This window comes from Zingiber officinale, chromosome 2B, assembly GCF_018446385.1.
Source record: "Zingiber officinale cultivar Zhangliang chromosome 2B, Zo_v1.1, whole genome shotgun sequence".
Lineage (NCBI taxonomy): Eukaryota > Viridiplantae > Streptophyta > Magnoliopsida > Zingiberales > Zingiberaceae > Zingiber > Zingiber officinale.
The window spans coordinates 108,965,040-108,991,429 of NC_055989.1; the positions used below are offsets into that span (position 1 = coordinate 108,965,040).

At 36.6% G+C, this 26,390-nt stretch overlaps 1 protein-coding gene across 3 annotated transcripts; it reads left to right on the top strand.

The window, feature by feature from the left end:
- The first annotated feature begins 87 nt into the window (after positions 1–87).
- On the top strand, positions 88–26,118 carry LOC122046748 (phospholipid-transporting ATPase 3-like). Of its 3 annotated transcripts, XM_042607597.1 has the most exons (27): positions 88–607; positions 3,021–3,086; positions 3,220–3,281; positions 3,384–3,465; positions 3,576–3,686; positions 4,258–4,335; positions 4,491–4,587; positions 5,564–5,670; positions 9,667–9,732; positions 9,827–9,948; positions 11,783–11,867; positions 11,938–12,015; positions 12,090–12,206; positions 17,968–18,117; positions 18,208–18,312; positions 20,389–20,531; positions 20,961–21,062; positions 21,151–21,214; positions 21,303–21,515; positions 22,551–22,716; positions 22,855–22,934; positions 23,201–23,437; positions 24,147–24,368; positions 24,455–24,622; positions 24,737–25,099; positions 25,172–25,278; positions 25,595–26,118. In XM_042607597.1, exons 1-27 carry the CDS (start codon positions 413–415, stop codon positions 25,896–25,898), a joined length of 3,690 nt encoding a protein of 1,229 aa, XP_042463531.1. In that variant the 5' UTR covers positions 88–412; the 3' UTR covers positions 25,899–26,118. The 3 variants fall into 3 exon arrangements, with proteins under 3 accessions (XP_042463531.1, XP_042463532.1, XP_042463533.1); XM_042607598.1 differs by lacking the exon at positions 88–607 and having other exon boundaries at positions 3,225–3,281; XM_042607599.1 differs by lacking the exons at positions 88–607; positions 3,021–3,086; positions 3,384–3,465 and having other exon boundaries at positions 3,250–3,281.
- Positions 26,119–26,390: the final 272 nt, after the last annotated feature.

Genomic DNA, 26,390 nt, shown 5'->3' on the forward strand with positions numbered 1-26,390 from the left:
GGCTTTCCTCCTCCCACACGTTCGTAGCATCGTCACGGGAACGGAACGGAGCCCGTTAACTTTCTCCTCACCATTTCCTTTTCCTTTCCCGTTCTGTTTTCTGTTCATGGTCTTCCCCTCGCCTCCCTTTTTTATTACGAGAAACGAGCCCTTCGGCCTCCCCTCACCGCGATTTCTCGCTGCTTTATTGCGACGGAGAGGAGATCGCCGCCGGCCTCGATTCTGAATCCTCAAATCTCGATCCGCTTATTCTTGATTTGGTCACGGAATGAGATCTGAGAACCAAACTCGGGTGTTTGTTGAAATCTTACTTTGAATTCATTTCTTGGAGCGGCGGAAAGAGAAGTGGAATTAGGACGGTGAGGAGGAAGAGGACATTAGGGATTTGATCTGCGGAAGCTGAGGACGGAGGATGGACGGCAAGGGGTGGGAGAGGGTGCGCATGGCGCGGCTGGGCGGGTCAAGCGCGTCAAGGGGCCGAGAGGCCGCACAGCTCCGGCAGGTGTCTTCCCAGACGGTGAGGCTCGGCCGGGTGCAGCCCCAGGCCCCTAGCCACCGAACCATCTACTGCAACGACCGCGAGGCCAACCTCCTGGCTAGATTCAAGGTCAGTGGAGCCTTCTTCGGTATCTAATTCATCGCCTTGTCTTTTTGATTGGATTACGCGGTTATGAGATGCGATGTTTCTGCTTTATGATTGTTCCTTTTAACTGAATTACTCTGATTCAGTCAAAACTTAGGTCTGTGGCCACATTATCTATGGTGTTTCAATACCGAGGTATATATTTGGCATCCTAAATCTCTTTATATTCACTCTTAAGGACCCGTTAATTAGCATGCTTAATGATGTACCATAAGCAGCTCCGCAATAAGATACACAAGGTGTATAAATGGATTCAAGTGTGCACCATCTAGTGGCTATTTAATGTCGTGGTTTCTATCTCTAAGGCAACTTCTAATTCCCACGTTCTTCCTAAGAGTGGCCTGACCTAGATTAATTCCATCCATAATGAGTTTTTTTTCCTTCCTGATAAGGTGATTTTTAGATTGATGTAAATAATGTAAATTTAATTCCTTCTTGATTGCTGAGTTTATTAACCTTAAGAGTCAATATTAGATTGTTGGAATAGAGCCAACTACCACATTCCCTGTTGTTTTACTTTGATTTTGTATCCCTAGGTTGTCTTGTTGTGCGGCGGTTTATAATTGTTATCAAATTCAACAAAGGTAATTGTGAAGATAAATTGATGGATTGATAGCATTTCAAATAGAACAATAGAATTCTGTTAAGTAGAGAAAAAGTTTTAATAAGCTCACTTATAGGCATTTAGAATGAAGTTAACTTTGCTAAGTGTAAAATAAAATTTGTGTATAGATAAATTGAATTAAGATATAGTCGCTAGTGATTTGGGCATTCTCTGAGGAAGCTCATGTTGGCATACAACAACAACCAAGTCTTATCCCACTAGGTGGAGTCAACTATATAGATCTTTCTACGTTATTGGACTCTATCTCCTACTAGATAATCATTTATATTTAAATAAATTTTATCATGTTTTATTATTACTAACCAAGTCTTTTTTGGTCTTTCCCTTTTTCTTTTGATATGGACATTTCTCATAGTTTCACATCGCCTAACTGGAGCATTTATTGGTCGCCTAAGTATATGTCCGTGTGTCTCCCGGAGTTTTCCCTCAGTAGGTGCAACCGGACTTTCTCTCTAATATTTTCATTTCTTATCCTGTCCATCCTGATATGTCCGCACATCCATCTTAACATCCTCATATCTACAACTCTTATCTTTTGCTCATGTGCTCGCATTGTAGGCCAACATTTAGCTTCATATAACATAGCAGGTCTAACCACCATTTTGTAAAACTTCCTTTTACTTTACGATCACAAAGAACACCTAACGCTCTCCCTCATTTTAACCATCCCACTTGTATTCTATATAAGACATCTCTCTCAATCATTCCATCATTTTGTAAAAATAATCCTAAATATTTAAAACTCTTAGTTATAGACAACTCGTCATCTTCTATCTTAACAATTGTCTCATTACGTCTAATATTACTAGGAAGCTAATGTTGGCAAAAGAGCATAAATATGGATAGTGTTGTTAACATTCCGCAAGCATAGTGTTATCTTGCAACTTGATGGAAGTGGGACAAACAGGTTGCCTGAGAAACTGAGGAGCAAGTACACAAGTGACCTTTCTTTTTGATGATTGTAATATTGACATCTTCTAGTCATTATATTCATGTGAAATAGGCCTTTGTTAGGAATCATGGGATATAACAAAGCATGATTGCCAAAACTGGTTCTGGTATTAGTATCCAGATAAAATGTATATTGTGTTGGCATCAATGTCAGAAAGGAAGTCAGAAAAATTGAGAATCCTACCAATAGATTGATGGACTGACAAAATTGAAACTGGTTGAAAATGAATCAAATAAAACAAACTTCATACATAAGATTTCAAAAGATGGTCAAAATCTTAAGATGGATGAATATTATTTATCACTGAATATCAGATTGTTAACTGTATATAATATCTAATTCTGCATTATTTAATAATATATTATCTTAATATCAGGAATAATGTCATATTGACAAATAACAATACTAAATTATTATTACATTTGGAATTCTCTATACAGATATAAGTTAATTCCTTTAGGAGCAAGGCCCAAGCAATGAAGTGACAGGAAATCACACTGGTTTTGTGAGTGCCTGTTATATACTTAATCAAAAAATATTTCTGTACCTTGATGATGCAGTTGTATATGGCAGTTAGTTTTCTTTTGCAACATTCTTTTGTGTGCATATTATTGGGGGTCCTTCTTTTAATGCTTGGCTTTTCTAGTTTAACCTATAGATCTTAGTTATTTCATTTTCTTTCTATGTAAAATTTGTTTTGAATTAATTTCTTGTTTAACAGTTGTTGCAGGATATGCTGGCATTTATCCTATTTCTTTTGTAAGATACTAATATACTTAGTGGCACTACTATTATTTCAGGTTAATTCTGTATCAACGACGAAATACAATATTTTGACATTTCTACCAAAGGGGTTATTTGAACAGGTATTTTATTCACAAATGTGTAGCTTGGAGAATTTTTTTTTTTTAATTTTTCTGCAAATATTTTAAGTCCATTTAGTTTCAAATATCTATTATTTGATTCTATCCTAAAACAGTTTTGTGATAAAATTGACAGTTCAGGCGGGTTGCTAATCTGTATTTTCTCATGATTTCAATCTTATCTACTACACCAATCAGGTAAATATTTTTCTGAGATAGCATTCACAACTTTTTGATCTATTTGTTCTTCAACTATGCTTCCTTGTAACCACTGTACTAAGCTGCTTGTCATTTTTGCAGTCCAGTGTCTCCTGTAACCAATGTGGTGCCTCTTAGTCTAGTTCTTTTGGTCTCCCTTATTAAGGAGGCATTTGAAGATTGGGTTAGTAAAACTTCTACTCTTATATTTTTTCTTCATCATCTTTGTGTTGAGCAAACTTTGATATGGAAGTTTTTTATTTGTTCTCTCAATCTACATGCTCTCTGGTACAGAAGCGTTTCCAAAATGATATTGCAATCAATAGTACTCCAGTTGATGTGCTGCAAGGTGAAAATTGGGAAACTGTTAGTTGGAGAAAGCTGCAAGTTGGCGACATTATTAGGGTACAATATAAACTCTATATGCCTCTTTCTAACAATGTATGCATGACTGTGTTTGCTAATAATTCTTGGATTCATATTCCTTCTGTAGCAGTACATTTGATATTTAGCATTGTGGTCATCTATGTTATTTGGAGAAAATATTTTTTGCATTGGTATTTGCAAGACTTATTGCATGGCTACTAAGACCTTGACATGGAATCTTTTGTTTCTTCACTTTTTGCTAAACTATGGTTTTAGAGTCTGATAATGGAGAAAGTGCATAGAAAGTTTTGTACCAAATGATTATTGGTTTAAAAAAAAAATTCCAATCATCAATGAATCTGTAACAAAATGTTTTTATATAAAAAATCTTTCATGAGGAAAAAAGAAAACTAAATTGTAATTTGCAGACAATTAATCATGATACTTAGGCCATACCAAGCAAAAGTGATATCAGTATGGCAGTTCACCAGTCAATGCTTCTGTAGATTTGGACTGTGTTTACAATTTTGACTATTTCCCCAATGTTTTTATTACTTTGGCTGTGGTCTGTGCATATGATGATATTATAATGATGTTCAATATGGAGCAGGTCAAACAAGATGAATTTTTTCCTGCTGATTTGTTGTTCCTAGCTAGTACAAATCCTGATGGAGTCTGCTACATCGAGGTATCTTTTTTTTTTTTTTTTTTTTTTACTTTAAGGACCTAAAGTGTTGACATGTCCACATGGAAGATTTGGTCAAGAACTTGAATGTCAGAATTTTTTATGCCTGATTTCTTCTTTGTAGTCGATAGTTGACATTTCTGTATTTGTGGTTTTAGACTGCAAATCTGGATGGGGAAACCAATTTGAAGATAAGAAAAGCTTTAGAAAGAACATGGGATTATGTGTTTCCTGAGAAAGCTTCTGAGTTTAAAGGTTTGATTGGTTCTTGATGATCAACTTCGATAATTGCTTTTTATCAGTGTTCTTATTGATTCCTTTGAGACATGAGCGATAACTGATTCTCAAGGATCGTATTAACCAAATGATATCTTGGGATTTTTTTTTACTTCTTTCTTCTCTTTTGTTTAATGGATGCAAATGCAACAGGAAATAAACATGCATATTCTATCATTATTCATGCATTCTCTGGCAGCAGTTGGACTTTCAGCTAGTAAAATTGTTTCTGAAGCTATTAAGATGATTTCTTGGAGACCTTAGAGTGATTTCCTTGCATAGTTCTATCTCATGTTTGAGTAGTTTCTTTTGATATATTTGTCATTGGAAAATTCAATTTTCTATTTCAAGATTTTAAAGGTTTTGATATTTGTTTCCTGATTTTTATGCTCTTCTAGATACATACTAATCAAATGAGCCATCTAATTCCTAATACTTCTATTTTCTTATTAGTTTCTTTAGGTCTGTCTATATAGGATGTGTGCCTCCTGCTGCATAGAGTTCTTCATTCTAAGATTCTTTTTAAACTATATTACAGTATAGGAACACTTTTGTTGCATCTTCCTAGTAGTTACACAAGTGAGGTTTTCCTTAAATATATATTTCTTATCCAATATTCACTTACTCAAAAGGTAGGTTTTGTGTGGTCAAACTGTAGGTTTAGATGACTCTCTATTTTTTTAGAATTTAGATCTGTTTGCTTTTAATCTGTAAAGTGTAAACTATATTTCTTAGTTTAGAAGCTTTGCCTCCCTTAAACTTGATGTGACTACGTAACTAAATTATGACTAATTTTTAGGCTATTGCCAGTATGAACCATTTCTTTCACTAGAGCCTCTACACTTACTACTGTTTGCTAGCTTGATTGACTAATGAAAATTGTCTATTGTTCTGCATGAGAACTTTTCATGATTTCCAACTAATGCCCCTACCAACATTATTCATACATGTGCAGGGGAAATACAGTGCGAACAACCAAACAATTCACTGTACACCTTTACTGGAAACCTTATTGTTGAAAACCAGACGTTACCTCTCTCTCCAAATCAAATTCTACTTAGAGTAAGGACAAAGACTTTTATTCCCATTTTTATTATTTTTATAATATATATTGTTTGTTTAACAAATTAAACTGTGATAATGCTTTTGTCATTTTAAAAGAAGTTTCTAGTATGTTCTAAGATTTAGTCTCTTATTCACTATTTCATAAGTATTTGTTTATTTGTTTTGTGATATTTTTGCCATTCATGAAGTTACACTAATATTTGTTTATTCGCTATTTCATAAGTATTTGTTTATTTGTTTGGCCAATGTGGTACTAGAATTTTTTTGTTTTTCCAACAACGCAAGCGAAAATACTTTTATTTTATTTTTTTTAACAAAGCAGGAGAAGATACTATTATTTTTAAAGATATTCAGATATATAACCTCTAGTTTAAAAGATCCAAACCATATGAAAAAGAGAAAACACAAAAGCAAAGTAAAACTCACACAACCTTTTCCCCACTCCATCCTTCCATCTCTATTTGTACATCCAATACAGCAATTATGACACTCTTGAAAATATTAGTTCCCTCCCTGTATTACCTATTGTCACATCTGAGTGATTCTCTATGACCTTTGTATTGCATAGAACCCGTCATGGCTACACCATAATCTCTTTAGCACCTGCTAAGCTAAGCTAGAGACACCCATACAGTTATAAGCAATATTTTAATACTAACAATCAGATTTACTAAATCATACCATGAAGAAGCTATTAAGTAAAAGCCCAAAATTGCATAGAAATATCTACTATCAAGTTCTTTCACAATTAAAAGCATATGTGAAGTGAAAGATGATTATCAAATTAGATATATTGCTTCAACTGATGAGAAAAATAGGTAAGCAGAGCTGAGCAAATCCAAAATTATGAAAAGTCATGCAAAATTGACCACAACCCATCAAAGATCTATACACCCTATTCTCATGACCTTAGAGTTGCAAGAAAAGAGGAATCAACACAACGCGTAATTTATCATCCGACTGCTAATTGTTAGAATGCAATCAAATGGGCATTGTTGGATCCACTCATTGGTGCCCTTGCATTTCCTACACTGTGTTACAGAATGACAGCATCACAGGACGTGCATGCCCCATATTGGTGACTACCAAAGCTCCAAGCTCATTCTCATCGGCATGGCCAATACACAATTGAGGAGAGAAAAACTAGTATAACTATTATGGTCCAAATATCTTACAGGCCAAAGACTTTATCTACAAAAGAGTCATTATTCACAAGTATCTCATACTTAGCAAGTGATCATTTGTAATTAATTCGACTAGTGTTATCTCATGTTATGCCTTTTGTTGAACATATCCTAACCAAGGCGTGAAATCTAATATTCGCCATCAATATGGAATAATATCATCATACATCACCATGTAAAATATTTTGCATCAGTAATTCACATTAATAATAGTTAATATGATTTATGTACAAAAGAAACTGATAGAGGCCAATAAGATAACACAAGCAAAGGTAAGTAGAAGAGAGGTAACTCTAGATTTTCCATAAGAGTTGGTAGACTAAGCTCAATTCCAAGCTCACTCAATCTGCCTTCAACCCAATCTAACTTCACAACTCAATTGCCAAGTTACAACCGGACTAATAACTTACGACCAGGCTAATAACTTCCACTGCCTTACAAGCAAGTTGCAACTCCAAATCCCCATCTTCTTAAATTCTCAACCTCCACTTCAACCATCACTCAATTCCACCTTTTTGATCCAAACAAGAACCCCAAGATTGACCCTTGATATACCGTCATTCCTTCTCAGCTGACCTCTTTCATCAAATAACCCTCAACTCAAAAACTTTCAGAAACACGAGGGTGCCATAACAATTGTTTAAATATACCCATTTAACAAGTATGTTTTTTTTCCAATTGAATATTTATTATCAAATCAGTTTGCCTGATTCTTCCTCTCCACTCTGAAATACACTGTACAAAACCAATCTTCCTAACCTTTTGTTTGCCTCTTCTTACAGTTTCACTTGATTGAATCAAATGAGAAGATGGACCTATTTATACAAGCCATGATTCATTGAAGTAATGACAAATATACTGTTATAGATGGAAGAGGAGTGCCTCCTCACTGCAACAGATAATCCTTGCACACTCGGCTACTGAAAATGAAAAATACCAAGGCAACACCAATTTCACAATTGAACTGCACAGGAAAACCCAAAATTATAACTCACCTGCCTACACACACCATAAAATAGAGAAGGGGAGACATAAAATAAGGTGATGGTGATGCTAGAAGTGACTGCAGACTGCAATGGTGGTGTGGCACAAGCAGATGAGTGCTGGTGGGAGGAGGGCGGTTGAGAGTGAAGAATGATACAAAAAGCAATTCATGCCATAAGGAAAGAGAGGGAAGGAAAAGAGAAGGCGAGTGAGATATAAGGCTTAAGTTACCGACATACCAAATCCTAACCTATTGAACTGATACCGTTCAATACTGTTTCAACCAAAAAACACTCAACTCAACTCCAAATCCTGCCGGATTTAAACCCAAATCATTCTCCTAATGCAACCTTAAGTCAAACTAACTTCAAATTTAACTCAAATTGAATTCAAACACCATAAAATCAGCCTATATATTCACCTATTCGATCTCGAATACTACTAATTACCCACAATTAACCCACTAATCTCTTCTTAAACCATAATAAAAGAACAACCACCTATATATCCATCCACCAAGCCAAAAATATTTCTACAAGATAAACATCACGCACTGCATGTGTGTCATTAACATTGTGTAAATGAGAATTTTCCCTCCACGTTATTCTGCAAATCAAGAAGCTACAGCACAGTACAATTGTACACGATCCACCTCCCAACTCCATGGCCTGCACATGCTCACCTACCAAATTTCATGCATCAACTGTGGATTTGTAGTTCTCTGGACTTTTGCTGCATATGGAACAGATGCTGATTTGTGTCCAGCTGGACAATGCTTGACTAGATTACTCATTTTATAGGGTATGAATGATTTTTTTTTCCTTGCAAACCTTGATGTACTATCTGTGAAAATGAGGTGATGTAGGTGTGCCTTGGAGGCCTATATTAAAGTATTTGGATTTCATTGTTATTTCTCAAGATGTTGGTCTACTTGAGAAATATCAGTATGTACTTTATTGACACAAGTGATACTACGGTCCGATTTGTGTTTATCTATGTTCATATAAGGTAGAAAACACAAAACCATTTTATAATCTATCTTGGTCATTCATGATATGCTGTTTGATTCTTCAAGTTGATCCAGTGGGATCAAATCATTTTATCTTGTGGAATTTAAGGGATAGAACTTTTGATATTTGGATCACTATACTAATCTTTTCTAGAATATCTTCAACTTCAACACAGTGACAAAATCTACTGTTTATACATCTTTAGGACATTCTTACTTGGAGAAAAATAAAATGAGAAAAAACCAGGAGGATACTTTTTTTTATTTTTGTATCCCCTCTAAGTTGTTTCCTTCCACTTCTCTCCTAGTGAACAGAAATTATAGTGCTTCCTATATGATATGGTAATTCTTGCCAATCTGACAATTTTGAGTACGGCAAGTATTTTTTTTGGTTAGTAAAGTAAGCTTCTGGTCTACAAAATAACAAATAACCTTTTGGTGCACTAAAAGAAAGGAAGACACATATAAAGAGCCATGTTGATTTTTGGCCACTAGATAGACTGGAATTCAGTTCTTGGTTATTCTTATGGTATTGAGTATTGACAGTCTCTACACCTGGGAATTGGATACAATTGATTTTATCAGTTGTTCATCTATCGATTTATGGTAATGGTGCTCTCATATTTGCTAGGTTTTGGTTTTGTAGGGAATATGTAATCTCGTAGATGTTGGACATGTTCATGCAAGCATAGTGTACTTTCATTCACTTGATGTGCTTATTTGATTTATGCGTTTCTGCACAGGATCTTCTAGAATTTTCTTTTAGAGATTGTGTGTTTCTTCAATTCCTTGACAGTGTTAAAAAAATCTCTATAGGGTTGCAGCCTTCGAAACACAGTACATATTGTCGGGGCTGTGATTTTTACTGGTCATGAAACAAAGGTTTGTGTTTAAAGGAGCCCTGCTCTTTGTATCAGTTGTTTTACTTTTTGAAACAACTTCTATGTATTTATTCCCTCTGATAATCATATGACAGGTTATGATGAACTCTATGAGTGTCCCTTCAAAACGAAGTACATTGGAGAGGAAACTTGATAAACTTATACTTACTCTCTTTGGTGGTTTGTTTTTCATGTGTCTTATTGGAGCCATTGGAAGGTAAACTTAAGTTTGTTTATAAATGTCTATTTCATTTTCGCTATGTTTCACATACAATGAACACATATGAGTCTCAACTATCGGAGTCAGTAACTTTGATCTTGTTCTGTCATTGAACTATGTGTAAGGCAATCTCAGTAAGAATAAATACATTAAGATCTATACTAAAAAAGTTATTAACATAGTTTTATATGATATGTTATGGCTTATCTCAACTCTCCATTTGTGTCATAGGTTAGTTTTGGTAGTGTCACATGTTATCAGATACTTTATTCATAATTTTTGAATTATAAAGAGATGAGACTAAAGCAGCAGTTAGATCATGTGGTTCATGTTGGTTAATGTAAGAAAGCTTGCTAACATTGTACAATACACCTAAGAGTCTAAGACCATGGAAAAGAGATGCCATTTGTTTTAGGATTTTTTTTATTTCCCCTTTGAAGTTTTGCTCCTTCATCAAAATGCTCTCTAGAGTTAAAAAAATGTGGAAATATACCCCTAGAGTGTGAAAACTTGTGTTCTCACTCACTGATCAATAGTAGCACATAATGGACTAAATATGTGATGGGTACCGCTTATATGCCTTGTCACTTCTCCATCAAATAAAGTAACAGTATCAGTGGTTAAAGGGTGAAATAAGAATGAAAATTTTACTATGTTTTATCAATCTTTCTTAAGTGACTAAAATCATGTTGCAGAAATAATTATATTCAAGGAAATTCATGTTGTTAATATATGAAAGCTTGCGGACATTGTATAATAAACCTAAGACCATGGAAAAGAAATGCCATTTGTTTTATGGAAATTTTTATTTGTTCCTCTGCAATTTAGCCCCTTTATCACAATGCTCTCTGGAGTTTCAGAATCACCAGAATATTACCCCTTGAAGTTTCAAACTTTTTGTCATTTCACCCTCTAATCATTAACATCACCTAATGGACTAATGACATTGTGTGTATGCTACTTATGTGCCATGTTGCTTTTCTGTCTAGTAAAGAAATGGTTTTAGTGGTTAGGGGGTGAAATGATAAGAGTTTGAAAATACTTGGGATATTTTGACAACTTTTAAACTTTGACGGGCTTTTGAAAAAAGAGAGTAAACCCAGGGGTGAAATGAAAATTTCCCTTTATTTATCAAACATTCTTAAGTAACTACCATCTTACTACAGAAGTAACTATGGTCAAGGAGCTTTCTCAGTAAAGATAAAATCAAGGAAATATTGGGATATTTTTGCAAATTTTCAAAACCTTTATACCATTTCATATATATCGAGTGGGTATTTTTATAATACATGTTAAACTTGAGGTACCACTAAGTTCCGTATGCAATCAACTGGCATGCAAAAAACTAACTCAAACTGTAATGCTTTTGGTGTGAACACGTTTGAGTTAGCATGAAGTTCTATCTATTATCTGGGTAGTTATAGAAGAGACTAACAGCATGTCATGCAACTTACTCATCACATATGCTAATTTTGCAAGCATAATTTTTCATCAACTATCCTGTTAAATAAAAAATCACAGTATGCAAAAATGTAGTATTCAAAATCATTGTATTTCTTGAAACTAAGACAGATGTCAGTGGAGTATCTATGTCCTAGAATAGTGTTTTAGTACCCATTCAGCAGGATAGATTTAATTTTCCCCCAATCATCCTTTCATCATTTTATATTTGCAAGAGAGAAATTAGCTGTACTGCTACAGCTAAAAACATACCTTGATTATTCTCTTGTTTTGTGCCCTGATGTCCTTGCTAGTTAAAAAACTTCAAATTTCATATCATGCACATGTATCCAGTTATTTGTTTCTGTTCCTCATTGATTGGTATTTACAGTGGAGTCTTTATCAATCGCAAATACTACTACCTTGGACTTTTTGAAGATGTGGAGCAGCAGTTTAACCCTAGCAATAGATTTGTGGTAAACTGTGAAAAATTTAATCAGTAAATACTTTATGTCCTGGACTGAATATGGTTTTGCCCTTCTATAGGTCTCAATTCTGACTATGTTCACACTAATAACATTGTACTCAACTATCATTCCCATTTCTCTTTATGTTTCCATTGAGGTGAGTGCTATCTCAAGTTCACAATGTGTCTCATTTAATATAACAAGAATTTTATGTGATTGTTTCTTTTTCAGATGATCAAGTTCATTCAGTGTGCTCAGTTTATCAACAAAGATTTGCGTATGTATCATGCTGAAACTAATACCCCTGCATTGGCACGGACATCAAATTTGAATGAGGAACTTGGGCAGGTAATGGTTTCTAATTATTTTCATTCTACTAACATATTTATTATTCTAGACTTCTGGTATCTGTTTATCTATCCGTTTAGATAAGATTCAGCTATAGTACATATAATTTGATAATGATTATTCAGTTACATAGTAATATGACCATCATGTTAAAATTTTTATGCATTATTTGAGCGCTGTCACTTATCCATGTCGACGCTGCAGTTTTTCTAATTGTACAAAGTAAAACCTAAAATCTCGTGTATATCTAGGAACCACGAGTTAGGCCTTTATATAGGAAAGAAGAAATAAACCAAAAGACCAAACTACCCCTATACTTATTCTAACACTCCCCCTCAAGCTTGAGAATATAGATCATATACACCAAGCTTGTTACATATGTAGTCAATCCGAGGACCTCTAAGTGATTTAGTGAATATATCTGCTAGCTGATCATTTGAGTTGACAAAACTAGTAGATATTTCTCCAGATATGACTTTCTCTCTGACAAAGTGACAGTCAACTTCAATATGCTTTGTTCTCTCATGGAAGACTGGATTTGAGGCAATATGCATAGCGGCCTGGTTGTCACATATGAGTGACATTTGTGTAACCTCTCCAAACCTTAGTTCCTGAAGCAACTGTTTTAACCATATAAGTTCTTGACTAGCAATAGCCATAGCTTGATATTCTGCCTCTGCACTGGATCTTGCCACAACATTCTGTTTTTTGCTTTTCCAAGAAACAAGGTTACCTTCGACAAATATACAAAATCCAGAAGTGGATCTTCTATCAGAGGGAGATCCTGCCCAATCTGCATCAGAATATCCTACGACTTGAATATGTCCTTTGTCTTCATATAGAAGACCCTTTCTTGGTGCACCCCTGATATATCGAACAATGCGAGTCACTGCATCCCAATGTTCTTTGCATGGAGAGCTAAGAAACTGACTTACTACACTCACTGCAAATGATATATCCGGACGAGTGACAGTAAGGTAGCTTAGTTTCCCTACCAATCGCCTATACCGTTCAGGATCTGAAAAAGGCTCCCCCTGATTTGGTAGGAGCTTGACATTAGGATCCATGGGATTGTCGACTATCTTTGAGTTTAACATTCCTGTTTCTTCCAAAATATCCATTGCATACTTCCTTTGGGATATAATGATCCCATCTTTAGACTGTGCCACTTCTATCCCTAGAAAATATTTGAGTTTGCCAAGATCCTTTGTCTAGAAATGTTTGAAAAGATGTTTTACTTGTGAAATCCCAAGATGATCATTACCTGTGATGACAATATCATCAACATAAACCACTACATAGATGCAACCAGTAGACGAGTGGCGATAAAAAACAGAATGATCAGCCTCGCTTCGAGTCATGCCAAACTGTTGAATTACGGTACTAAATCTACTGAACCATGCTCTGGGTGACTGCTTGAGACCATATAAAGATTTTCGCAAGCGACATACAAGATCAGAAGACTCCCCCTGAGCAACAAAACACGGAGGTTGCTCCATGTAGACTTCCTCGAGCAGGTCACCATGTAAGAATGCATTCTTGATGTCCAATTGATGAAGAGGCCAATGGCGAATTGCAGCAATAGACAGAAAAAGACGCACAGAAGACATCTTGGCAACAGGAGAAAAGGTGTCTCCATAATCCAATCCAAATACCTGAGTATAGCCTTTAGCGACAAGACGAGCCTTAAGCCGATCAACCGTGCCGTCTACACCAATTTTTACCGTAAACACCCATCGACAACCAACCACTGACTTCCCAGGAGGTAGAGGAACGAGATCCCAAGTCCCACTGCTCTGTAAGGCACTCATTTCATCAAGCATAGCCTGTTTCCATCCTGGATGAGCAAAGGCATCACCTGCAGTCTTTGGAAGAGAAACAGACGACAGGGAAGACAGACAATAATAATAGGATGGGGAAAGACGATGATAGCTTAAAGAAACATAGTGAGGAGAAGGATTACGAGTGGAACGCATACCCTTTCGAAGTGCAATAGGAACATCAGAGTCAGGAGATGGGACCGGAGGAAACGACGAAGGACTTGGCTCCAAAGATGTGCCCACAGCAGTGTCAGTGTTGGTCGGCGGCAAAGCAGAACGAGGACGACGCTGATAAACCTGCAAAGGAGGAGACGAGGCTGGAGGTGATAGAGGCGCCTCCGGAGGGTAAAAGATAGTCACTGGTGCAGGTGGAGAGGGAGAAACCTCGGCCTGTGAAGCGGAAGGACCAAAAAAAGAAACCGACTCAAAGAATGTGACGTCAGCAGAGATGAAGTACCGACGAAGAGTAGGGGAATAACACTTGTACCCTTTCTGAGACCGTGGGTACCCAAGGAAGACACACTTATGAGACCGAGGAGAGAGTTTGTCAATGCCGGGATCAAGAGCATGAGCAAAACAAATAGAACCAAAGACCCGAGGTGGGAGAGGATGAAGGGACTGATGTGGATAAAGTACCTGATGAGGTATTTTACCCTGGAGAGTGGATGAAGGCATGCGATTGATGAGATAACACGCAGTAAGTACCGCATCACCCCAAAACTGATGAGGGACATGAGAATGGAGAAGAAGAGTCCGAGTGGTTTCAAGGAGATGACGATTCTTGCGTTCTGCAATCCCATTCTGTTGAGGGGTATGAGGGCAAGACGTGCGATGCAGCACACCATGAGATGTCAAGAAGGTACGAAACTGAGTAGACAAATACTCGCGTGCATTATCACTTTGTAAAGTTCGAAGGGAAGTACCAAATTGAGTTTTTATTTCAAAGAAAAAGGATTCAAAAATAAAAAACAATTCTGAACGATCCTTCATTAGATATAACCATGTACAACGGGAAAAATCGTGTATAAAAGTAACAAAATACCTTGACCCCATTGTAGAAGAAACACGACTCGGACCCCAAACATCAGAATGAACCAAAGCAAAAGGAGACATAGCCCGACTTTCAATACGAGGAGAAAAAGAACTACGAACATGCTTGCCTAATTGACACGACGCACAAGATAAAGACTCTAAGTGAGAAAGACTAGGATGTAACTGTTTCAACTTATTAAGACCTGGATGTCCCAACTGAGCATGAATAAGAAGTGGAGATGCCACCGCCGAACCAACAAAAGAGGGTTGTTGAAGCCGATATAGGCCATGAGATTCACATCCGAAGCCAATCATCCTCCCCGTACTCCGGTCCTGTAAGGAAACAGACGTGTTAGTAAAAGAAATGACACAATCAAGAGATCGAGTAAGTTGACTTATCGACAATAGATTAAAAGGAGCGCCGGAAACATAAAGAACATTATGAATTGAAAGAGATGAAGAAGGATGAACAATACCAATACCTTGGGATTGAGTTTGGGAACCATTGGCCATGGTGACCAATGGTAAATTACCAGAAGTAGTGAGAGAGGAAAAAAAGGATTTATTACCAGTGATATGATCGGTGGCCCCAGAATCAAGAACCCAAGGATCCGAAGAATGAGATATGCCAGCAAAGGAAGTACCAGCGTCTGCAATGGTAGCAGTGGAACCCTAAGCCTGTCAATCCTCAAACCATTTCAGAAAGTCAATATAAGAAGGTGTTGAAGTCGAATCAGGTGTTAACTGTGAAGTGGAAGCTGAAGGAGCAACAGAACTCTGAACAATCTGAGCAGCACGAGGAGGACGACCATGTAGACTCCAGCATTTATCAATCATGTGTCCCGGTCGGTGGCAATGATCACACCAAGGGCGTCCTTTGCCACCCTTGCGAGGTGGAGGTCCTTTGTGTCGAGAGACCAAAGCTGACGAGTCGACAGGAACAGAAGAAGGCATCGTCAAGACTTTGGTCGGGACACGGAGAAGAGTCGCCCAGGTATTTTCCATGGTAGCTTCTGTGGGGTTGCCCAGGATCTGGTCACGGACATGAGAATAATCTGTGGGCAGACCATATAAAGCCAAAGACATAAAAAATTTCTTCCGATTTTCAAGCTCTTCAACAGGATCGACCGCAGGTGGGAGCAGTTCATTGAAGTCACAAAGAAAGCTAGAAACTGAACCCAGATAAGTCGACATTGAATCCTTAATCTGATGGGCGCTGAGGATGGTCATGAGATCTTCACAAACTTGATAGAGTCGCCGAGAGGTGTTTGTAAAGAGTTGTTGAGCTTGTGTCCAAACAGCTTTGCAGGTTTTGTGAGTACGGAAGACATTCCTAAGAGACGAATGGATGGTAGCTCGGATAATACAACATAACTGAGCGTCAACCTTCTTCCACAGAGGACGATCGGCAACTTGAACATCTTCTTCAGTTTGAGTGAGATGTGTCTCATAACCTTGTCCAACAAGCCAAAGCTCAATGTGAGATGCCCAAGAGATATAATTTTTACCATCCAACTGCTCGGAAGAAAGAGGTGCAGTTATATGGTTGGTAAAGATTGAGGTATCCGGCTTTGGGGCGCCAGATGCGGCCATGAATAGAGCTGTGAACCAGACGGATCTGTTTTGGAAAGGCTTTTGCTAGGAGAACCAACAGCGACAGACAGCCAGGTAGGAGGGTTGGAAAACAGGGGAGGCAGAGTACTGGTCTCGGGGGAAGAACTCGCCGGAGAACTGGCGGCGGCCTCCGATGATGATGACTCGGCCATCGGGAAGGATCTGGTTGGAGGCGTACCAGCGGCGGATCGCCAAAGATCGCGTTTTTTTCTCCCTGCGCAGCGCAACTCGCGAGAGAGCGAGAGAGCAGAAGAAGCCCCCCGGCCGGAGAGAAGAAAGAAAGAGGAGGTGGCGCAGGGAAAGCTCGCGGGCCCTAGCTTCGCGTGAGAAGAAATGTGCGAACAGAAGGCGGCGGCGGCGCAGAGGGAGATCGGGCGGCGCTGAACGGAAGGCGGCGGCGGCGCAAGGTGCTGTCGTCGCTCGCTGGGATCGGAGGAAGATCGGGCGCAGCGAGCTGCTCGCGGCGAGAGAGATGCGCGGCGCTGACGAGGGAGAGGCGCGGCGAGAGATAAGGAAATTAGGTTTAGGGTTTTAACCTCGCTCTGATACCATGTACAAAGTAAAATCTAAAATCTCGTGTATATCTAGGAACCACGAGTTAGGCCTTTATATAGGAAAGAAGAAATAAACCAAAAGACCAAATTACCCCTATACTTTTTCTAACACTAATCTTATTTGTTTCCAGGTGAATGCAAACATGTTACCGAATTAGCTTTGATATGAAAATGAATGTGGTTTGGCTAACCATGTTCAACATCAACTGATCCTGAATGGAATCAGATAGTTCCTATACTGAAATACAGAGCAAGTGCTAGGATTCTAGTCCTTCCATTGAGTTACCTCTGGTCAGGAGGCGAGTTACTGTCAAATTATAAACCCTTCTCTACTGTACCAATTGATTGAGCTTGCTTAAGGTAGTCTGATATTGGTTCAGTCAAAACTCAACCAAATTGAGTCCTCTTCAGACCAAATCAATTTCTACCTAACACAGTCCTCAATTAGCCAATCAACTTCCAAATTGATCCAAATTTGGATCAAAATATCAGGAATGATTTAATTCAAAATATTGGACAATTAGAGCTGAACAATGTCAAGTTAGCTCAATGATGACTGGACAGGCAAGTCGGCTATAGCAATTTTTATTTTGTGTGTGTGAATTTCAGTTCATGGAGGTGAACTGATTGGCTTGAATCCATTTCCTTGCTACTTACTGTGCAGATGAATTTTTTCTATTTATCCATTCAATCTACATTTGTTCTCTTTTTGTTACTAAATCTGAGAGCTTTTTGGTGTAGGTGGAGTACATATTCTCTGACAAAACAGGAACATTAACTAGGAATCTGATGGAATTTTTCAAGTGTTCGATTGGTGGTGTGTCATATGGAGTAGGTATTACTGAAATTGAAAGAGGGCAAGCACAGCGGGAAGGGAGAGCATTGAATGAGGTATATGCATCTCTTTTAAGAAGGATGTTTATCAACAATTATTCACTTTGGATAACTTGACGTTACTTATCCCTTCATTCCTGGCTGTAGATTCAAAAGTCAGACACAGTGGTTTATGAAAAAGGTTTCAACTTTGACGATGATAGGATCATGCGTGGTGCTTGGAGGAACGAACGTGATCCTGAGATATTCAAGGTTAATTTAGTAATCTTCACAGAAATATTTCTTTGACATTTGATTGTAGAAAAGTCCTTCTGAGAGTTAATCCAAATGTTCTCTTTACAAGTGGATGATTTAGGGATTCTTGTTACAATATAAGATCCCTCTATATTTTTCGCATATGGTCAAGTAACTACTCAGGAGATTTTAGTTGCTGAAGTCCATCTTGTTAATAATCCACTGGACCAAATTTTAGGTAGTTCCCTTTATAATGGTTTTATAAATACCATATACTAATGTCCATAAAACCCTTTTCTTCATGTATTCTTAATACTGAATAGAAATCATAATAATTATTTATTGTATCTATTCTGCATAAGCCTATGCCATATTGATTGCTTCTACCTTTGCTCTTTTTTTTGCTTGCATTATTGTTGTGGTCATAATTGTTTTCTTAGTAGATAATTTGTTGTTTGTCATTGTAGTAAGTTGATCAGTCAAGATTACAAGTATTGAATTTTCATGAGAATTTGTCTCATGAACCTTATAATTAATGTGTCTTTATATTAGGAAAGTTGAGAACTTTCATGAATTCTACAGAATTACAATTTTTGTTGCATATTTCTTGTACTGATTTAAGTGGTTTACATGTTATTTAGTTCCCTATGCCTATTGCTGACTATCTTCTGTTTCTGTTTGTTAATTAGCTGATTGATTGAAATATTTCACATGAAGTTTTGTTAGTGTATACTAGGACCACTTGTCAGTTTGCATATACTTGAATCTGGGATATCACCAACTAGAACATAACTCCAGTCAGTCCATTCCAGTTTTCTTATTGTCTCCCTGACCTCAAAAAGGTCCTACAGGATGCTTGAGGTGTCTAGGAGTTCCTCCTTTCAAAGCCATAGTCATATATAATGAAACACCTAAATTTCTTCCTTGTGGCCTTACCTATGAAGATGAGAGCTTCTATTTAGTTTGTAGATCTGTTCAACTTTTGCCTGCGGAACTATGAGTCTGAGATCATGGACAACATGGTGGAATCCCCATGATTGTTTCAAGATTGGTTGGTTAGTTGACTTTATTATCTAACAGTTCTCTCTGTTCTCCCAAACTGACGAACCTATCTAGTCTCTGTGTACCATCAGCTTAACCTGGTTGAAATCAATAATACCTAACCTGACAATTTTGAAAAGTTTGATATCTTGAAGTTGGTGAGTTTTCATCGGGATTTTAAGGTCACTAAAGATGTTGTAAGGAATATATGTTTACATGAATACTTTCAGCTGCTCTTTCTCAAGTGTAGATTTATATTCAACTGATGCACTGATGTAATATTTTTTTTTATTCTATTAATCATTAATGCCTGTCTTTTGTTGAACTACTCCCAGTGTGTAAATTGGGGTGCAAAAGTAGAAGGCTTTTGGTATCTTGCTTAAGTTACGGAGGAACTTTTAAGTCCGGAGTGGCTCTTTTTTACTGCCAAGAGAACTGTTATTAAGCAGATTAAATTCCGTCTAAAAGAGCTCTAAAATCATAGGTGGTTGACAAGGAGAATTTATTTAAGTTTTATAATTTGTATTGCTTAGAAATGGAATGAAATAAGAATAAAAAAGAATAAAAAACAGATAAGAGCAGGACACAAACTAATTATTGAGAAAATTAAGAGAGTTTTGAGAGCTTGTGCATTTTTATATCAATTTTTATAGTTCTTCATATAGAGATTCTCTGAAAGTAGGCCAAGGAGGTTGGTTTGTCATATCTTCAAGACTTTGTTGGTCCCTGCATAGTTATTTCCTTGGTAATTTTTGGTGTAGTTCAAGGTTATAAGATGGGCTTAAAGGTCTCATTTCTAACAATTTAATGGTCCTTAGCCCGATTGATGGCTCTGCTCTTACTGAGGAATTTATTTGAACACCCACAAATATGTTTGGATTCTTGGAGCCTTTCATCCTACTGACATAAATTTTAAGAGAATGTAGGAGACACTTTATAGATAAACACAATCATGAGTTTTTTTTCTTTATTGGAAGTAGCCTATCTGTCAGATTAAGTTGTAATACAGTTGTATACAATAGTATTTTGAAATAAATCCTATGTAATGTGTAGGAATTTTTTAGATGTCTCGCGCTGTGTCATACTGTTCTCCCAGAAGGTGATGAATCTCCTGAAAAAATTGTTTATCAAGCTGCATCACCAGATGAGGCTGCTCTTGTAACTGCTGCTAAGCACTTTGGGTTTTTCTTTTACAGGTAATAATGGTGTTTTAATTCTTTTGTAAATTGCATGCTGTTTGTTAATGACTGAAGCATTTGTTGATATAAATTGTATGTTATATCCTTTATAATAGTTCAAATATCTCTTTTACATGATATTGATTGGGATTTTAACTTCTAAATGCCAATATTATCTCTGTAAAGAATCTTTAGTTGATATGCATTTATAAGCCTCTAGGGTACATATATATTGATAAGATCATCTGGCTTTGGAATTCATTTTGTGGTCATGGACTGGGCTCAGTAGAATCCAACTGTGCATTTATATTGACAGCAGAGATGATAATAAAGGATAACTAGAAAGAATCAAAGATTTCATCTTGTTGGAAAGCGTCATATTCTGACAAGAAGTACTTTTAACTTGATGTCAAATGGTTCAATTGCAGTTGATTTTTATCCATGCAGGCGTACGCCAACTACTGTTCAGCTACGTGAATCACATGTTGAAAAGATGGGAAATATACAGGATGTATCCTATGAAATCTTAAATGTCCTAGAGTTTAATAGGTTAGTATATTCTTGTCACTGAGAACTTTCCTTCACAGTTGATAAGGACCCTTATAAGACTTTAATTTGCCCATTTGCTTTCTGATAGTACAAGAAAGCGCCAATCAGTAGTGTGTCGCTATCCAAACGGAAGGCTTGTTCTCTATTGTAAGGTCAGATTTTGAATTTTGATACTTCTAGGTTATTATTGTATAATAAGCTAAAGTCAGTTGTATCTGGCATGCTTTAAACTATCCACAGGGTGCTGATAATGTCATATATGAAAGATTGGCTGGTACCAATCAAGATATTAAAAGATTAACCAGGGAGCACTTGGAACAGTTTGGTTCATCCGGTTTACGTACGCTTTGCCTTGCTTATAGGGATTTGACAATTGATACTTATGAAAACTGGAATGAGAAATTTGTTCAAGCAAAATCTTCTCTAAGAGACAGAGAGAAGAAACTCGATGAGGTATGTAGTGATATTGTGCTCTTTGCATGTTATATAAAACTCAGTTGCATTTTCTTTTCTATGTATTATTTCTGACTTTTGTTTAATGATAACACACATCACCCAGATTGTTTGATTACCCTAATGATACAACTAAAAGAGATTTGCTAAACAATCTTGTGTTTAGGGGAGAAGTATATGTCTAGAACAAGGATTAAAATCATGGAGAAATTTTCTTGTAAAACATTTGTTAGGTACATACTGTCAACTTAAATTAGAGAGTAGTGTTTTGAATTTGATAGATGTTCATGAAAATGTCATGGCCAGTCTAGTTTGTAGATGTTGCAATATATCTGGCGTGGTAGGCACTGATCACTAATCTAGGGACAATCTGATACTTATGGTAATAGACAAAGAGCTATTTGACCATTATTATTTGATTTTTTTTTTTTATTCAGCTTAGAATTATTGAGATGATTTATTGTTGGTGTACTTGTTGAGACATAATTTTGTACAAAGTTGCTTTTTGCTTAAACTACTTCCTTTTTTCTCATCTTCTCTATTCTACTTTGTCTGCTATCAAAAATGATTATGACTGATGCAGTCTCATAATTCTCAATGGTCAATTTCATAGGCCTCAGACACGCTTCCATCAGTTGAACAATAAAAACCTGTAGCACTCTGGTGATGTCAAATTGATTAGTCTGTGTTTGACAAAAATGTTTAGGTTAAAGTGCAGATGTTTATATTTAATCTGCAATGCTGACTCATCAAATGATCTCATGCTGGTATCCTATCATCTTGTTTTCATCAAGGTTTCTAAACTCACGTGCATCTTTTTTTCTTGACCATTACTTGACTGGTTTGATGTCAAGATTTGGCATACCTATCAAGTTTGCACAATTGAAAGTCAGTTTCTTTATCATATTTTGTTATGTGTTTAGCTAAACATTTTCTAAGTCTTGCTCAAAAATTTTGCATCTCTCTTTTTATTGTTCAGCGCTTTGATTTATGGTATTGTTCAGTAATGTTAAATTCTGAATTTCTTTATTGCAGGTGGCAGAGATGATAGAAAAGGATCTTATTCTGATAGGGAGCACTGCTATTGAAGATAAGCTTCAAGAAGGTGTTCCAGATTGCATTGATACTTTGTCCAGAGCTGGAATAAAGATCTGGGTTCTGACAGGGGATAAAATGGAAACTGCAATAAACATAGCATATGGTATGGCAAACATTTTGTCTCCCACGCCTTCAGATGCATCAAAATGAGATATTGAGCAATTCTTTTTTGACATCCATCTAGTCCTTATCAATTCTTTATTCTCTACTTGAAATATTAAGTCCTTTCTTTGTTTTGCAGCATGCAACCTGATCAATAATGATATGAAACAACTCATTATCACTTCAGAAACTGATGCAATTAGAGAGGCTGAGGAGAAGGTAAGATGATCTGATATATCCCTCTAATTATGCAAAACCTGAATATTCTATAAATAAGATTTTGAAAGGTGCTGCAAGTCTGTGTTAGACAGTCCCTAGACCATGTATAGGTTTACAATATTGCTAAGATTCAATGTTTAACTCAAAGTCTTTATAGTTTGTGGTATACAATGTCTCTGTGCCTTTCAAATAAAGTTTCTTTTCCCTAATGCTAAGAAATTTGTGTCGTGCCATGTCTTGGCTTAAGCTTACATTTTCATTGCCAGGGTGATCCTGTGGAGATTTCACGGGTTATTAGGGACTCAGTGAGTCATGATCTCAAACGATGTCTTGAAGAGGCCCAGCAGGACCTTCACATTTTTGGACAAAAATTGGCACTTGTAATTGATGGCAAATGTTTAATGTATGCGCTAGATCCAAGTTTTCGTGTCGATCTGCTAAAGCTAAGCTTGAATTGTAGTTCCGTAGTCTGCTGTCGTGTTTCTCCACTTCAAAAGGCACAGGTATCTTTTCTAGGTGTTATGCTCTAGTTGCGTTAAAACATTTTTCTGTAGTTATTATCCTTTGATAGCAGATAACAAGGTGGTGAGTGGTGACTCTTAGAATACATTTTTTTGTGAAATGAATATGTAAATAATTTGTATAGCTAGACCTATCTGTATCTATGATGCATTTTTAAATTCCTTCACATGTAAATTTTGTGAAAAATGGTTACCGTCTGGCCCGTGTTTATGTGTTGGGTAATGTTTTTGCAATTTTGCTCACAAGGATGAATAAATTGACATTGAATCTTATCAATTGTTTTGGCTTAGTTTCTTCTTTTTCTATTGAATATGTTCCTTGTCTATTTAATCAAGTATTTCCCGTGATTGTTATGTCAATTTTTTGTGTGTGTGCCACTCTACATTGTTTACTTGCTTAAAAAAACTTCTCTCAACATTTCTTCTATTCCTTTGAGTTTGTATTACATGATTTATAGTAGGACCAATTTTTTTTTCCCCTTTTCTTGACTTGTTTAATGATTTCCACTGCATTAGTTTGTTCCTACTTCTGATCTTCTGGTTGTGTTGTATTTTGAGATGCTCTTATAAATTATCCGGCTCAAGTCCCATTTGTTTTTTTTGTTTAAATAATCTCTCAAATTTGAGAAATTGAATTTTAACCACTTATTTTAGATGGTTCAGAAATGTATTGTTATAATCATCTTGTCAGGTCACTAGTTTGGTCAAGAAAGGAGCACGCAGAATAACTCTTAGTATTGGTGATGGTGCAAATGATGTTAGTATGATTCAGGCTGCTCATGTTGGTGTTGGTATAAGTGGTTTGGAAGGAATGCAAGCTGTAATGGCTAGTGACTTTGCCATCGCTCAGTTTCGCTTCCTTAAAGATCTCTTGCTTGTGCATGGAAGATGGTCATATATCAGATTATGCAAGGTAACTTTGCTTCACTTGTTCAACCTACCTATGTACCTATGCTTATTTTATCGTTACAGAAGTGGTTTACCAAGTTCTAAATGCAGGTCATTACTTATTTTTTCTACAAGAATCTTACGTTCACGCTGACTCAATTTTGGTTCACCTTTCATACTGGCTTCTCTGGCCAGAGATTTTATGATGATTGGTTTCAGTCATTATACAATGTCATTTTTACAGCACTTCCTGTAATCATTCTTGGACTCTTTGACAAGGTACATATCTCAATTTTCTTCTTTACGTAGAACTGTTGTCACTATCATACCAAGTGCACTCGCAATGCTCTTTCTATTAGGGTTGCAGTCTTAATTGTGGATACTAATGTACAGGATGTAAGTGCTTCCCTAGCAAAGAAATATCCGCAGCTCTACAAGGAAGGAATTAGAAATACCTATTTCAAGTGGGCAGTTGTGGGTGTATGGGCTTTCTTTGCTTTCTACCAGTCTTTGATCTTCTATTACTTCACAACTACTGCAAGTGAGAATGGCCATAATTCTTCAGGAAAGATTTTTGGTCTATGGGATGTCAGCACAATGGCCTTCACTTGTGTTGTTATAACTGTCAACTTGCGTCTTCTTATGGCATGCAATTCAATTACAAGGTGGCACCATCTTAGTATTTCAGGAAGCATTTTGGCTTGGTTTGTTTTTATTTTTATATACTCTGGAGTGATGACCCCTAATGACAGACAAGTAAGTTGTCCTTTTACTTTTGTATTTTCTCGCTTTTATCCAATTTCATTCTTTCCCATATTATTGCTGCAGGAAAATGTGTATTTCACAATATATGTGCTGATGAGCACATTTTATTTCTACCTTACACTTCTACTGGTCCCCATCGTCGCACTTTTTGGTGACTTCTTATACCTGGGGTAAGTTTTTCATTCATTGCTGGTGTATAGTGATATCAGTTTCTGTTTACACCACTGATATCGAAAAGTCAATTATCTTATTCAATATGCAAAAATAATATATTTAAATTTCAAGTTCTCTTTAACCCCTTAATTGGCTCAATTCCATTGATAGTTGGTTTACCATTTACCAGTTACTGCTTCATGTGTCCAGTCTTCTATCTTCAACTAATTTGAGACAACTCCAGTCTGGGTGTTCCTTTCCAAACACCTGCATGCTCTCAAGTTCTGTTATTGTGTTTATGGTTTTATGAATTTAAATAATATTGTTTTTCAGGTTACAAAGATGGTTTTTTCCTTACAACTATCAAATTGTTCAAGAGATTCACAGAGATGAGGTAGACAGCATCAGCAGGACAGAGTTCCTGGAAATTGGGAACCATCTGACACCAGATGAAGCCAGGAGTTATGCTATCGCTCAGCTTCCAAGAGAAAAATCTAAGCACACCGGCTTTGCTTTTGACTCACCAGGTTACGAATCATTCTTTGCTTCACAGGCTGGTGTTTATGTGCCACAGAAGGCATGGGACGTAGCCCGTCGAGCCAGTGTACGGTCATCAAAAAGAACATCTCAAAGATAATTAATTATTCTTTAGCATTGTACATTTGTACCTCATTATTTTATGGTTTGTAAATCTTTTCCTTTTACGTTTTTGTTACCCTCATCATATATTATGTTAGAAACAACATTATATCTCGTAGAATGATTAATTGAATCTGAAGGATGCTGCTGGACGTGCACATTCCTTCAGAGTTTTGTCACCTATAATTGCTTGCGTAATATTCAAAAAAATTATTTTATTTTTGTAGACCTCTTTTTTGCTTTATTTTCTTATCTTGTTAGGTTTCTAAACATGTTTGCTCAAGCCTTTCTGTCTTTGTAACGATGCTCCTGTTATCTGATCGTGGGTAATTGTTAATGGTCAGAGAATGGAAATTGTACATGTATTAGAGATGAAAAATGGATAAAAATCAGAAGAGTGCTATTTATTTGGAATCATTACATGAGTTAGACAAAGTTTGTGTTATAGTAGTTATAAAATTATGAGTGTTATAGCAATTACTATTTTTAC

What these genes read in the sequence shown, in the direction of transcription:
- LOC122046748 (XM_042607597.1), top strand. Translation starts at nt 413, where the DNA reads ATGGACGGCAAGGGGTGGGAGAGGGTGCGCATGGCGCGGCTGGGCGGG. An exon ending in TTATCTACTACACCAATCAG is followed by an intron (nt 3,282 to 3,383) that starts GTAAATATTTTT and finishes TCATTTTTGCAG; the next exon opens with TCCAGTGTCTCCTGTAACCA. An exon ending in TTTGGGTTTTTCTTTTACAG is followed by an intron (nt 20,532 to 20,960) that starts GTAATAATGGTG and finishes TTATCCATGCAG; the next exon opens with GCGTACGCCAACTACTGTTC.